General features: G+C 40.4%; 1 protein-coding gene across 1 annotated transcript in view; it reads left to right on the forward strand.

The window, feature by feature from the left end:
• Positions 1-11,343: 11,343 nt before the first annotated feature.
• The window catches only part of enpp2l (ectonucleotide pyrophosphatase/phosphodiesterase 2-like), a 37,188-nt gene continuing 33,293 nt past the window's right edge, over positions 11,344-15,238 (forward strand). Inside the window, exons 1-3 of the mRNA XM_080441265.1 lie at positions 11,344-11,500; positions 13,857-13,962; positions 14,912-15,061. Of these exons, the coding sequence (XP_080297391.1) occupies positions 11,483-11,500; positions 13,857-13,962; positions 14,912-15,061 (274 nt within the window). The 5' untranslated portion in view covers positions 11,344-11,482. The remainder of the gene's footprint in view (positions 11,501-13,856; positions 13,963-14,911; positions 15,062-15,238) is intronic.

Raw genomic sequence — 15,238 nt, forward strand, 5'->3', positions numbered from 1 at the left:
TAAGTTGATACTGTGCAAGCATAGAAAGAAAAGACTGTTGCACAGATACAACAAAATAGTTCTCATTATTATCATTATCTCATTCTCACCATTACTTGCCACCAGTCAGTGCTGAAAACCTGTCTTTTTAGCCCAGTTCTGGACTTGCTGTAGTTTCTGAAACATTACCCAGACTGCAAATGAACCCGAGTAAATAGTTCCCATTTAACCGAACCCTAGCGCCCCTATTCCGGGCATGTCATAATGGCTGAACAATTGACGAAAACTGGTGAAGATTCAGCGAAAATGGCAGATCTATGTGTCGCTATTTTTGGCGAAGATATTTGGTGTAGAGGGGAAAAAAGAAGGGGGCCTAGCTGACTATAACAGACCCTGTGGGATCCCACTCAATGAAGTATGTAGGGTTTAAGTGTTTAAATATGTTTATTGACAAGCTGGTGAGTTTATAAAATGTCATGCATTGTCATGATGCTGCTGCTATTTATTGACCAGGTGAGTCGACAGGCTTGTCTTCTGTAGGCAGAGTGGCTGAGTCAATATGCTAAACAAACTGTGAGAGTTAAAAATAGATGGGGGTATATATAGATGAAATCCAGCTGTAATAAATAAAGCATTCAAGGTTTCAGTGCTTGTAATTTTCATCTGCCTTCTCTCTTTGTTTCTATTTCTAACTCTTAAGTGTCTGTGTGTTTGCCCTTGTCTGTGTGTCTGTCTGTCTGTCTATCTGTCTGTCTGTCTGTCTGTCTGTCTGTCTGTCTGTCTGTCTGTCTGTCTGTCTGTCTGTCTGTCTGTCTCTCTCTCCATCTCTCACTCACTCACTCACTCACTCACTCACTCACTCACTCACTCACTGAGATCAATGAGATTGATATGTTGACAGTTTCAACCCCTGTTTTTTTATTATTAATATTACATTCAAACACTATTATACAGTATTGAAAGCTATTGGGGCCAAAAGGCATCATACCCAAAGTAACAATGAATTGAAGGCAATATTGATACTTCTATAAAGACAGTGGAATCAAATTGAAGTGATCACTGAGAATGAATATTTATTGCTATTTATCCTGCTATGTAAAGGTCTGGTGAGGCCTGAAAAATCCTAGGGAAATACAACCCATATGCTTTTTATACTTGTTGAATGGGTATGCGTTTTCTTTAAGTTGGTGGCTGTCTGCGAAATCAGTGACTTGGCTTTATTTTCTAACATGGTTTTCTATTTCATCTCTTACACCACAGCACCCTCTTCTGGCCTGACTCAATGTCTGCAACACATGAGGTATGTTTACTTTACTGGAGCATTAACAATTTTCAGTACTCTTACTTCTCCACTACATCTCAGAGGCAAATATTGTACTTTTTACTCCACCACAATTATTTTATTATTAACTTGAGTAACTACTTACTTTGTAGATTTTGATTATTATTACAAAACATACATTACCCACTTCAGTCCTATATTCATTTCGGCCAATTAAAAATAGCCGATCTACAAGCTCACAATGCGTTGTGAGCTTGTAGATCGGCTATTTTCAAAAGATTTCTATACATTTTATACAAAACTTGTGAAATGGAACATTCTGCATAATGACTACTTTTACTTTTGTACTTTAAGTATATTTTGATACCAAAACGTAAATGTTTAATTCCGGACTTTTACTTGTAACAGAGTATATCTACATTGCAGTATTGATACTTTTACTTAAATAAACAATGCAACCTGCGTATTCCATTTGCTTTCCCCTTTAAGTGCAAGACTCTCCAGGCCAAGGTGGTTTCTGTTCCACTCTGACAATGATGTTCTCCCCAGCTTGGAGTGGCCGGCAAGTCAAATCCCAGGTAAAAGTTATCCTGGTAAAAAGTGAAGTACTCACTCATGTTTTACTTAAGTAAAAGTATCAATACTATAATGCAGAAGTATACTCTGTAAAAATGTACAAAAAGTATTGGCATCAAAGTGTACTTAAAGTGCTACAAGTAAAAGTACTCATTATGCAGAAAGTGCCATTTCAGGTTTAAAAATGTATAGAAATCTTTTGAAAATGGCTGATCTGTAAGCTCACAACGCGACACATAGCTATTTACAAATAACCGAAGTATATAGGGCTGAAGAGGCTAATGTATGTTTTAAGTAAGTAACTAGTAACTAAAGTGTAATTAAAAGTACAATATTTTCCTCTGAGATGTAGTGGAGTAGAAGTAAAAGTGTTGAAAATTGGAAATACTCCAGTAAAGTAAAAAAAATACCTCAAAATTGTAGTACAGTACTTAGTTACTTTCCACCACTGAAAAAAAAGAAAAATACAAAAATATATTTACAATAGCTATAAATTCCAAGTTCCATGCACATTGTAAAGACTTATTTATGATGTGTTGATGTAATTTCCCCCTCCCTCAGTTGTAAATACTTATTTTTGTCACTGAATCTTATACACCATGGCCACGGGGATAGTCAATTCTGATTGGCCAGAAGGTGTTCATTATTATCAGATAACCACAGACCTTTAACTTTTTGAGGGAACATAAAACATATTGATATACGTTTGTGTACAGAATACAGACTGATACAGTTGGTAGGTTAATCATTCATAAAGTCTTTACTATGACTTCTTCCACTGGCTGTAGTAGTAAGGTTAGGTTTATTCCACTTGCTGTAGTAGTAAGGTCAAGTTTATTCCACCTGCTGTAAGGTAAAGTTGATTCCACTTGCTGTAGTATTACAGTAAAGTTTATTCCACTTGCTCTGGTAGTAAGGTAAAGTTTATTCCACTTGCTGTAAGGTAAAGTTTATTCCACTTGCTGTAAGGTAAAGTTTATTCCACTCGCGCTAGTAGTAAGGTAAAGTTTATTCAACTTTCATGTAAGGTAACTTTAATTCCACTTGTTGTATGTAGTAGGCTAGTAATATAATGTTTATTATCTCTGCCAGGCCAAAGGCTGGGAGCCAAGATTATGTTTTTTTTCATGTGTGTCTGTGTGCACAACTAATCTCAGAAATGGATCTGCGCCAAAATTCCCGTGCACGCAGCTTTAGGCCAAGGAAGTACCTCTACCCCACATTTTTTTAACCGGCCATATGGTGGCACAAGAACAGCCCACTTTTCGTTTTGGCCTATAACATTTAATTTCCCCTGGACTTCTTGGATCATATCACAACTCCCCATATAAGCCACGCCCCAACTTGCTGTATACTGTAGTAGTACAACATTTACTATGAAGATAGTACAATGCAAAGTTTCTACTTAAAAAGCATATTGCCCAAAGATATGAAGAAATAATAACATGTACAAATATGTGTTATTTCTGCCTACAGTATATAATACTTACAGAACACTGTAAATACAATTAAAGTCTTTGTACTTGGCCTTTAGGGTCAAATTCTCCTAGCAAAATCCTGAGGGTTGTTTTAACCCTGAAAGTGTAAAAAAGTACCATTAAAGTGCGTTCACATCTAGGAGGCAGAGATATTTTTCACATCACTTGATTCGCGAAGTGAACTTTGATTCTTATGATTTAATTTGAAGTTGGGATATTTCGACTTTAGCAAAGACGAGGAAGAAGAATTCTGCACATTTGCGTCGCCCTGTCTGCCTCATTCATGCCGCTCAATGGAGAATTGCATGACTCGCGTAGATTTGCGTCCTTGCATTGGCTTTGTATGGAAGCCTCCTGTGTGAATGCAACTTTATAGGTGCACTCTCTTATACCAAAGTGTACGCTTTTTAAATCATATAGCATAGCATTAGGTCCACAGAAACTGGCATGCTGAATTTGGCCCAAAGACACCCCTGTTCCTCCTAAGCTTTCTACCTGTCCTAAATCTGCTGGTGTTTACTCAGCGTTGTTGTTTGCATTGTGTGTGTGTGTGTGTGTGTGTGTGTGTGTGTGTGTGTGTGTGTGTGTGTGTGTGTGTGTGTGTGTGTGTGTGTGTGTGTGTGTGTGTGTGTGTGTGCGTGTGCGCGCGTGTGCGCCCGTGCGTCTGTTTGTGCACACATATGCATGTATATGTGCGTGCAATGTAAACATCAAATACAAAAACATAGGCTACCTAATCGTTTTTCTCAGAAGAAGATGTAGGAAATCAGTTAACTAGCGTCCCTATTATGGGGGCGAACATTAATAGAAAATTGTCTTGCTACAACTCGCATCACATTGTGTGCTTGTATGTCGGCTATTTTCGGTGAAGAGATGGTGTAGACTAGAGGGAAAAAAGGAGGGGGCCATGGATAAAGCCCTGGGGGACACCGGTCGGTGAAGTATATTCTGTAGAGTTTTAGTGGCTGAGCAAACAAGTAAAATGATGACTTTCTTCTCAAAAGAAAAAAAAAATCTGAATTATTAGATTTTCTCCAACACAGTCATAGTTTTGTACGTGCTGAGTTTTTGTATTATTACTGATCTGTAAACAAAAAAATTAACTCCCTTAAAGATGGGCTTATTATTGAACCAAATGCAGTGTTCTGTAAGTATCATATACTGTAGGCAAAAATAGCAGATATACTATTCGGCAGATCGGCTATTTTTGGCAAAGAAATTGGGTGTAGGGGGAAAAAGAGGGGGCATAGTGAGCCCTGGGGAACTCCTGTCAAACTCCTATCGGGTTTACAGGAAGTGGTTAACAGGAACGTGTGTGTGTGCGTGTGTGTGTGTGTCAGCTCAGTGGTGCAAATATTTACAAACTTTGTCCAAAGTGCATTAGTGCTCCTGAATTATTTTGCCCAAAAGTCAGCAGCATTTATTTCAGCGCTTGCCCACGTTGAAGCTCAAGCTCAATCTGCCCGTGGACATAATGGTTCCCTGTAATCAATCGATCAATTGCATTGAAGGGTCACTCCAGAGTCACATTTATCAGGGTCATTGTGTATGGATCCGATGGGCAATGTGTGACGTGTTGGGGGGCAGAGGGCTGTCTATTTTAACAGTTCAAACCCCCATCCAAACCGAAATAAATCTCTGATGTATTTCTCAGGGCATGGATACACTGTACGAAGATTGGAACAACCAGGGGCATATAAAGGGCGATTTTCTTTTTATTAACATTCTGGATTTTAACCACTTGAACCCTAGAGTTCCTATTCTGTGCATGTCATGATCTGCAAGTATTCCATTTGCAACTTGACACATTTGTGAGCTTGTACTGTCGGTTGGCTCTTTTCGGTGAAGAGATTTGTTTTAGAGGTGAAAATGGAGTGGGCCAGAGGACAGACCCCTGGGGGACCCCAGTCAACAAAGTATACATTTCTTTTAAGTGGTTTTCATAGACGTTCTGTAAAACTGTAGTTCTCAAAGTGGGGTCCGGGGACCCCCAGGGGTCCTTGAAGGTTTTCCAGGCAGTCCCCAGCTAAATGAGTTGTAGCATTAAATTCAGTTTAACCACTTGAACCCTATTTCATACTTCGGCTGAAAAAAAATAATATCCTGAACATTTTTTTTGACACATTTTGAATAATAATTCAAATCAAGGAGAGATACCCGCACACTGCCACTTGCACGTTTCAAGAGAATATTTATTATGTAACAACGTTTCGGTCGTGTAGACCTTCCTCAGGTTTATAATTGATAATAATAATAATTTAAAAAAATACGTAACACAACTGTTCCAGGCTCCTCCTGGCACAAACTATTTTCAGATGGGCTCCGCGGCCAAATACATAATTAATTTGGGGGGGTCCTTGACACGAAAAAGTTTGAGAACCACTGCTATGAAACAATAATCTCACATAATGTATTCCAACAGGCAATGTATTCCTACCTGTGCACACATTCCTTCCGAGCAGCTCTATCCACTTGGACCCGGCCGGTGCCCAGGTGCACTGAAACTCTAGCTCACTGTTTGACTTACCATCAGGATCAGGAAGCTAAGCATAGCCCCAGGTGCCAAGAGGTGCATCGGCCAATCCAGCTCACTGTGTGGCCTCTGACATGATAATCTACGCCAGGGGCAGTGAGTGAGTGCGTGTGTGCGCGAGCGTGCGTGCGTGTGTGCATGCGTGTGGTTGGAGCTGGGAATCATTCTGCTGTGTCATTAGGGCTGTCACGGTTGCAAATTTGAAGTTGACGATTAATTGTCACACAAAATAATTGCGATCAACGATTTCATTGTGTTTTTTTGGCGTTGGAACATTGGAACATAATACGATTTTAATTTCTGTTTGGTTCTTTACTTTCTTCATAATCACAAATTGGCACAGGAGATATGACAAATAACTTAAATATACAAAGAATGTATTTATTTTTTGATGCAGAAATAGCTGATCAGCTTGTAGATCAGCAGAAATGGCTGATGTACAAGCTTACAACACGTCACAAAGTGACATGTTGTAAACTTGTAGATCAGCTATTTCTGCAAAAAAAAATTAATGTTCGAAAATGCATGAAAAATGTTCCACATGGAAACGATTATGACGATTTTGCAAAAAGAATCACGATTATGTCAAATAATTGCGATTAGACGATTATGTAATAATTGTGACAGGCCTATGTGTCATTCATTTTAGACACTCTACCATTCTGCAGGCACCACAAACAACCATGAATGACACTCCATTGTTTAACCCCCCCCCCATAAAAGATATCAGCCTCTATTTTTATGTTTTATGTGAATGCATGTGTGCGGTGAATATGTGTGCATCCAATACATGTGTGTGTGCATCCAGTGCATGATTATGTGTGCATGTGTGAACATGCCTTTATGTGTATTCATAGACCTATGTGCACCTTTTTGTGTATATGTGTCCATAGTACAATTGTGTGTGCGTATGTTTGTGTGAGCATGTCTGTAGATGTGCGCTTGCGCTTGCGCTTGCGCGCGCGCGTGTGTGTGTGTGTGTGTGTGTGTGTGTGTGTGTGTGGTCTCAGTAAACTGAGGATACTACCCCGAGGCTGAGGATGTGCGGATCCATTTCAAAGCAAGGGGGAGGGGGGGGGGGGGGGGTTGGTTCATCCTGGGACCCTGACTTGCTCTGTGTTTGCTGATGATAATGGTGTCTTTGAAAAGCCCACACAGCAGGTGTGTTTTGATAGCATCAAGGTGTCCAATGCTCAGTGCTCTGCAATGCTCCACCATGCAGTGGCATCCAGCTGTGAAATGACGCCCTCAAACCCAAGGCTTGATCTTTATCTGCACCTTCTTGAGTTAAGACAGCAGAGAAACCAGAGGATGCTTATTATGAACATCACTCTAGTCTACAGCTCTGACCTTTTGTGTTGTTATTTTCAATAGGGAAAACTATCAGTGTATAACACTGTGACTGACAATTGTGTAGTTGGCCAAAGTTAATAAGACTTCAGAAGAACCGAGTTACAGGACAGCAGCCCTTAACCACTATCATCCTGGTGTCCCAAAATGTTTCAAGATGCTTCAAATGAAAAAACTAAAAAGAACGTCTATTTTCAAATAGCTGAAGAATAAAATGGGGCTTGGTTAATTGATGCCACGTTTTATATATTTTATTTGCATCATAAATAGTGTACAACAGAATACCAGGCGGCTCACCTGCGTCTTTTGAACAGCTCTACGAGCCCAGCCTGTTTTAATTTTGCGAGAAGTATTAGTTCACATTTTATTCCTTGTCTTTTTGTCTTTATTCAAAAAGAGTTGAATGCTTTGAATGGGATTTAGTCTAATGGCAACAGCACAGCAGTAGCCACAACCACTGCTTTGCACAGGCAACTGATACATTTAAAACAAAGTATATCTGTAGGTCAAGGCTGCATTCCATGGCGAGATTGTGCAGAGTAGATGAGCAAATTAAATCAATTGGAGCCTTCCTTGAAGTAATCATTAAAACATTTAGAATAGATTTACTGACATCTAGCTGTTGTCCTCAGTGGGCAGAGGTATCCTTTAATGCTAATAGTCCCTAAGAAATGCAGAGTCAGTCGATGTCTTTAAAAAGCTGCTAAAAACCCATTTGTTTCGCAAACATGTTGTTTATTTCTATGTATTGTTTTGTCTGTTTAACTTATTTCTATTTTCTCTATTTTAATGTGATGTTCCTGTTTTATTTTATTGTATTTATTGTACAGCACCTTTGTTTTGAAAGGCGCTTTATAAATACATTTTACTTACATTACATTACCTACCTAAAAGTCACATTTACATTAAGTTATGCCAACAACAACTTACTGAAGCCCTGTATATTTTTATTACCGTTTTCACTGCTGTATTCAAGATTCAAGATGGTTTGTTTGTCACTTACAGGTACAAAGCGGTGGAATGTTGTTGGTGTGGCAAGCAGACACAGACTAAGCACACACGCACACGCACACACACACACACACACACACACACACACACACACACACACACACACACACACACACACACACACACACACACACACACACACACACACACACACACACTAGTCGTCATGCCCACAAGCGGCCAGTCTGTCGATGCAGGGACGATGACATCTGGATTTTTCCTGCATAGAGCGGCTTCTTCGACACTGAACGGTGCATTGTGATTTGTGCAGCTCAGTGGATCACTGATCTCCCTTCTGACTCATCAGTGCATCCATGGCAATGCTCCCCCCTACCTCAAAGAACTTCTCAAACCACTCGAAACCTTCACTCATCCAACGCCAACCTCTTACTTGCCCCCATGACCAATCTCCGCACCATGGGCGACCAGGCATTCTGCTCCAATGCCCCACGCCTGTGGAATGCCCTCCCCATTTGAGAGCCCCACAATCTACGAGGCTTTTAAAAATTCGACTCAAAACATTCATTTTTTTCCCCCTAGGTTTTTTACTTTTATGCCTTAATTCATTTTTAATCTACTTTTTACCCCAAGAATGGCCTTATGTTGTTGCCAAAAAAAAGATATATATATATTTTTTTGTCTTGCCTTTGTTATTTTTATGCCATTGTTTTTAAACCCTGTAGCACTTTGTGCTTTGCAAAAATGTAAAGTGCATTATAAATAAAAACGCATTATTAATGCTCCTAATACTGTTTCCGTATTTTACTGATACAGTACTGATACTGTATTTTACTGTACATATAGTCCAAGTGCAGGGGCCTCACACTGTAGTAACCATGGTGTCTTGTTGTACTCCTTTCCTAGTCCTATAGTATGATGTTACCTGCTGATGACCCTTTTTGTAGTGTTTAATATCTTTATCATAACTATTAGTATCTTGTGATAACCTTCCGTATCTCATTTAGTATCTGCCCTCCTTTTCCCCATGTACATTAATATCTTTACTGGAAATGGCTAATGAAAGATTGGCTATTGGTTAGCCCCAGAATAGGGACGCTAGGGCTCATGTGGTTAAAGTTTCATAATGCATTGAAAGGTAAAGCTGTACTTCATCTACTAATGCCTAAAACACAGATGCCAGTGATACTGATCTGTAGTGTGAGTGTCTCACGCAGGACCCTCACTCTACAGAGCAGGCCATGGGGGTGATTTGTACACTAATAGAGCCTGCAGGTAGGACTTATGTTTTTGTTGTGAATGGGATGTTTTTCTGGGGGGGATGGTAAGCAAGTTAGCATGGAAAACCGTTGGGATCAGTGTTGATTAAGACGGCAAATTTTGATTTAGTTTTAGTCATAGTCTTTTGAATACAATTCTGTTTAGTTATAGTCATATTTTAGTCACCTGAAATGTTTACTTTTAGTCTAGTTTTAGTCGATTTAATTATAAGATTTCATAAGATATGATAAGATCAAATGTATTTTTGGCGGGCTGTGATGGCATCGAAATGATTCTCACTTAGCTGCATGCGAAAATAGCTGATCTACAAGCTCACAACCGTTGTGAGCTTGTAGATCAACTATTTTCGGTCTGTGACACCCATGATGACTTGTCTTAGTTCTACTGGATCTCTTCTCCACTAGTCCCTAGTCCACTAGTCCCAAACATTATAGTCTAGTTTTTATTTGTTCACAAAATTGTCAATATATTTAGGCGTAGTTTTAGTCGTCATCGTTTTTATTTTGTTTTTATTTTGTTTTCGCCAGTGAAAAAAGGTAGTCGACAGACATATTTCGTCATAGTTTTAGTCGATGACATCAACTCTGGTTGGGATGTCTCCACAACCGGATTAGAAGGAAAGAAGTAATAATCCATACATTGAGGTGCTCGCAAGAGTACTTGCATACACCTGCATACACCCATGTATGTTCATGAAAAACTTAAACGATAGCTTGATGTTCCTCTTTAGACAGAGAGTTACAGAAGTCAGGGCAGCTGGAGGGGTTTTCGACTGTGAAGTGGGTCTTTCTTATGTTGTAGTATTTTGTGCTCCAATCTTTGTTTCCTCTGTGTTCCTGTTGTGCAAGAGGCAAGCCTCTGTCAGGCGGCAGGCCAAGGGAGACAGATGGGGTCCAGTGTTTTTATAATCTTGGTTGTCATCCAGCGATGAAACTCAGGGTGTAACTAAACGGTTTGTTATAAGGAAAAGAGGGTTAAATGGCATTGCTAATAGACTAATTTGTTCGTTTTATTACATAGTGGTGGTGAGGGCATATTGAAATGATTTTTAGGAACACCCAGACATACACACTGACATAGGCATACAAGGGGTACCCAAAGCACTTCCTGTGCAGTTTTGGACATTGCATTGGGCAACTGACTGTTCTCTTTGCATTGTGACATCAGTAAACAGATGACAGAGATTCAGGCCCACACAGCCAGCCCACGCATGGCCACCATTAAACATATAGGATTTAGGGTGGTTTCTGGGAAATTAGATGAAATCCTGGTAAAAGGATTAGATCATCCTGCTAAATTATATTACCTATGCAGTACAGTTGGATGGATGGATTAGTTCAAGAAAGTTCAGAAAGTTGAAGTTATTCCCAGTAGTAGCCTACATCTATCTCTCTCTCTCTCTCTCTCTCTCTCTCTCTCTCTCTCTCTCTCTCTCTCTCTGCTTTCTAGTCCACCTCTCTTGTCTTGTGTAGGCCTAGAAGTGAATGGAGCGACCTTCACCCAGTGAAACGCTGACAGTGTTGGAGCGTCACCCCGACCCCAAGCATTGTACCAGAGAGCACAGCTGTCAGCCTGTCACCATTAGTCCATCCCTGCTGCAGCCAGCGGCGCAAGGAGAGATAGAGAGAGAGAGAGAGAGAGAGAGAGAGAGAGAGAGAGAGAGAGAGAGAGAGAGAGAGAAGAGAGAGAGAGAGAGAGAGAGGAGCCAACGGTGACAGCACTGTTGAGCAACAGAGAGAGAGAGAGAGAGCGAGAGAGAGTTGACCCCCCTGCGTACTAGAGAGAGAGAGAGAGAGAGAGAGAGAGAGAGAGAGAGAGAGAGAGAGGGAGTTAGAGAAAGGAGAGATAGAGAGTGTTGACCCCCCCCACCCGCATAGAGAGAGAGAGAGAGAGAGAGAGAGAGAGAGGGAGGGAGAGAGTTGACCCCCTCTGCGTCCTTGCATTGATTCGGACAGACAGCGGCTGCTCGCAGAGGTTTATTACTGGGACAGTGGGAATGCAAAAAGAGGACCATACTGCATAATTTGGAACACCATGCTTCTGGGAATTTTGGTACGGTAAGACACGCAGCGTGGCTGTGTAGTTTATTTTAATTGGGATATAGTTTTTTTCATGCATTTCATTGTGTTTTCGGGCAACAAATCAACAATGACTAGTAAACTAGTTGCTCCTCCTGGTCCAAAAATATTGCACTCTTGCAGAATTGTCGATGGTCGATAATAATAATGGCCGCATGCCATTATTATTATCGACCTGCGAAGTGAAGGAGCTGCACTTTAGTCTATATGAGGAGAAGCGAGGGAGCTGCACTTTAGTATTGAACTGTACTTTCCTGTGCTTTCTTTTGTTACAAACTAACTGCTAATAAAGTATTCAATTAATCAATATTCAATCAATCAGTCTCATATGAGAAGAATACTGGATATTTGAAAGACAATCGAGCTCAGTTAGTGACATTATATAAATGGTTCTATGTATCAGGACATCTATTAGTCATGTTTTTTCTAAGGCTTTGTGCGTGTGTTGACAACGTCAGCCGGTAGATGGCCTACTGTATGATGATGATGATGATGATGAATGGCCACTTCTGTCAACAGTGACAGATTGTTTACATGAAGGGGTGTAGGTAAACAAAGCTTTACAGTTAATGGTTAGCCCCTGTCCCTTCTCCCTTCTCCCTTTCACAAACTGCTTTCTCTACCTCTGACAGCCATATGCCTCCAATTATTTTTGGCACTAATGACTGTAATGATGATTAATTGCCACTTCTGTCAATAGTGACAGATTTATGGAGGTGTAGGTAAACAGAGCTTTACAGTTAATGGTTAGCCCCTGTCCCTTTGACAAACTGCTCTCTCTCTCTCTCTCTCTCTCTCTCTCTCTCCCTCTCTCTGCTATTGACAGCCATGCCTCTAATTATTTTTGGGCTGTAGTCTAGGCCTACTGTTTTTCATGATTATTAATTATGATCATCATTTGAGAGAGAGAGAGAGAGAGAGAGAGAGAAGATATGGCACACAAATAGAAGCACTGCAAATAAATAGAGTTTCAGAATCAAATTTAATTATTGTGTGGGTTCAAGTCCAATAACCATATAGGTCAGTGTCCCATTTGTTGTTGTACAACCAGCTTTGGGTTTTACTAATGCTCTTTTATGCCTTCCAATGTATTTTTGTGCTGTATGTAAAGCACTTTGAATTGCCTTTTTATGTATGAAATGTGGTATACAAATGCATTTCCCTTGCCTTCTGATACCTTTAATCCTAGTCACCTACGGATAGCCCTAGCGTGCGAGCAGTTTGTTGTCAAGTCTTTCTTCCCCGGAATACAAATTACCCTGAGCTGAGTCAGGCTGATAAAAACAAGCTTACGTACAGTATTCACATTTCGGTGGGTTCTTTTTTTCTTACAATACGCACTTTTTCAGAGCAACAATCAGTGAGCCTCAGGGTTTTGCTCAAGGACGAAATGCATGATGTGGAATGGTCCCAGCCCACTAGGCCTCCATACTGTAGCGTTTTAATCTAGGCTTTTAGTCCTGAACCAGTGTGAGAAAGCTCTTTTTGCAGTAACCGTGTAATAGCTAATTGTTTGCCTGTTAACCTTGAGTGACTGTCTTTGTTGGAAGCTATATGCTTTGTGTGTCTATTTTAGTACAATCAAATCCTATCGATGCAGGAGAAACCTAAACTTTAGCCGCTCAGGTGGCGCAGTGGTTCAAATCCACTGTGATACCATAGACTGTAAAAAAGAAATGGGTCTTTTTGTAATTGTCATTGCTGTGAGTGAAGCTTTTTGTTCGTTGCTTTACAGCTTTAGTGTTGTTGTAGGGTGCCTTGGGTTTTGTGCTCTTTGCAGACTCTGAATAGTCTAAAAGCCCTGCCAGTCACCCCTAGAGGCTGTGCTGCTCCTTAAACCCAACCAGACCAAAGTGGTTTGAACTGACTGCCATTCTTAGAGCTCACTCAGCACTTTCACTACTAGGGGGTTATCACTTGAACCCTCTTCTGGGCATGTTGTAATTGGCGAATATTCTGCGAAAATAGCAGATTTACAAGCTTACAACACGTTGCTTGTAGATCAACTATTTTCTTCTAAAATATTTGGTGCAAAGGGAGAAAATGAAGGGTCAAACCAGGATCCAACAAAGTATATAGGATTTAACTTGCTAAAAAAAATAAGAAAAAAAACCGTTATATTTTAGCCTGAGCATGGTGCTATAGAAAGGTCATGGGCTCACTCAAAAGGTTAGGATTCATCCCTCCTTCAGACCCGTGTGTCTGTAGCACAACACTTGAACGTGTTGTGCTACGGAGATGACACAACTCTTCCCATCGCCATCTGGAGTATAAGAGCTATACTTACTGTACTAATTAAAATGTGTCCGTTACTACTGTGTTGTCCTCAGGTAGTGGTGGTGTTGTCCTGCCTGTTAGGTATTGACGTCAGCAGAGCATATGTCTTCCAAGCCAGCCGACCTGGAGAAGGAGGAGACATCCCACCGCCACCCAAGAGTAAGAGACAGCCATTGATGTGGATTACTGCTTTATGAATTAATGGTTTCATGTAACTGAATTTGATTGAACTCCCAAATCCTTTGGTATAGTTTTAAAAGATTGGTGTCATTATCACCTAATCTCCCCCGATATCTTTCCTTTTACCTTTCATTCATAGTGTTTCCTTTTAAAGCCCTTGCTTTGCTTCACACCTGATGTTCTTTGTTAAACCAGGTTGTGCAACAGACGCCTCTCCAAAAAGATTATGAAAGGAAAGATTGTAACATTATGATGATCTACCGTCTGACCTTTCCCCACTGTCATACATTAATATGTTAGGCGCACCATCAGTGCACAGAAATAATGTATTCCACCCTGTTGTCGGATCCAATTCGTCGAATCGAAATTAGTCCAAACTAGTCTAGGCTAGTAATTAATTAGGCACAAACTAGGCTATGTTGAGACTGTCAGCCTAAATCTGACTTTTGGCCTGTCCACATTGGAATCACATTGTTTTTTTTATCAAGTCTGAAAAGCCAAAAAGCACATGGAAACGGAATTTTGCGAATCAGGTTTAAACCATGTGGTTTGAAATGCGGCTCAAATTTTGACTTCTCAGTCTGGACACTCGGACACTGAAGCCTGATCGCTCGCCAAAAATAGCAGATATACAAACGCACAACCAGTATACCTGGAAAAAAAAAAACACTTCTTTACACCTGTAAATCTGTGAGGTGACAATAAAGATAAAGCTTAGTTTTTATTTAGTTATCATCAGTGAAAAAAGGCAGTCGACAAACATTTTTCGTCATAGTTTTAGTCGACGAAATCAACACTACTGAATACACAAATCAGATCTGATCGCTTGCAAATCACAGAGTGGATAGTCGTTCCTATAAAGATCGTATTTGACTTGCCTGCGGTCTGAACAAAGCCTTAGTTCATTTCCTCTCCACCCCACCACCAGCTATCGCTATCACGAGTCCAGTAGGCACCTGTGTGGGGAGGTGTTTTGAGCTGGAGGAGGCTGATACTTCCATTTCGTGCAGATGTGACAACCTGTGTAAGACCTACTACAGCTGCTGCGCTGACTTTGACGAGCTCTGCCTCAAAACAGGTCGGTTTATGTCTGCTTCAATGTTTTCATGTATGCAGTTATGTATGTATACTTGATTTTATTGCTTGGGTTATTTTTCTACCTGCCATGACTACTACTACTAGAACTAATACTACAGCTATTACTGCTATTACTACTACTACTACTACTACGACTACTGCTATACTAGTATTAAAG

Source organism: Gymnoscopelus braueri, assembly GCF_963280865.1.
Source record: "Gymnoscopelus braueri genome assembly, chromosome: 11".
NCBI classification, from domain to species: domain Eukaryota; kingdom Metazoa; phylum Chordata; class Actinopteri; order Myctophiformes; family Myctophidae; genus Gymnoscopelus; species Gymnoscopelus braueri.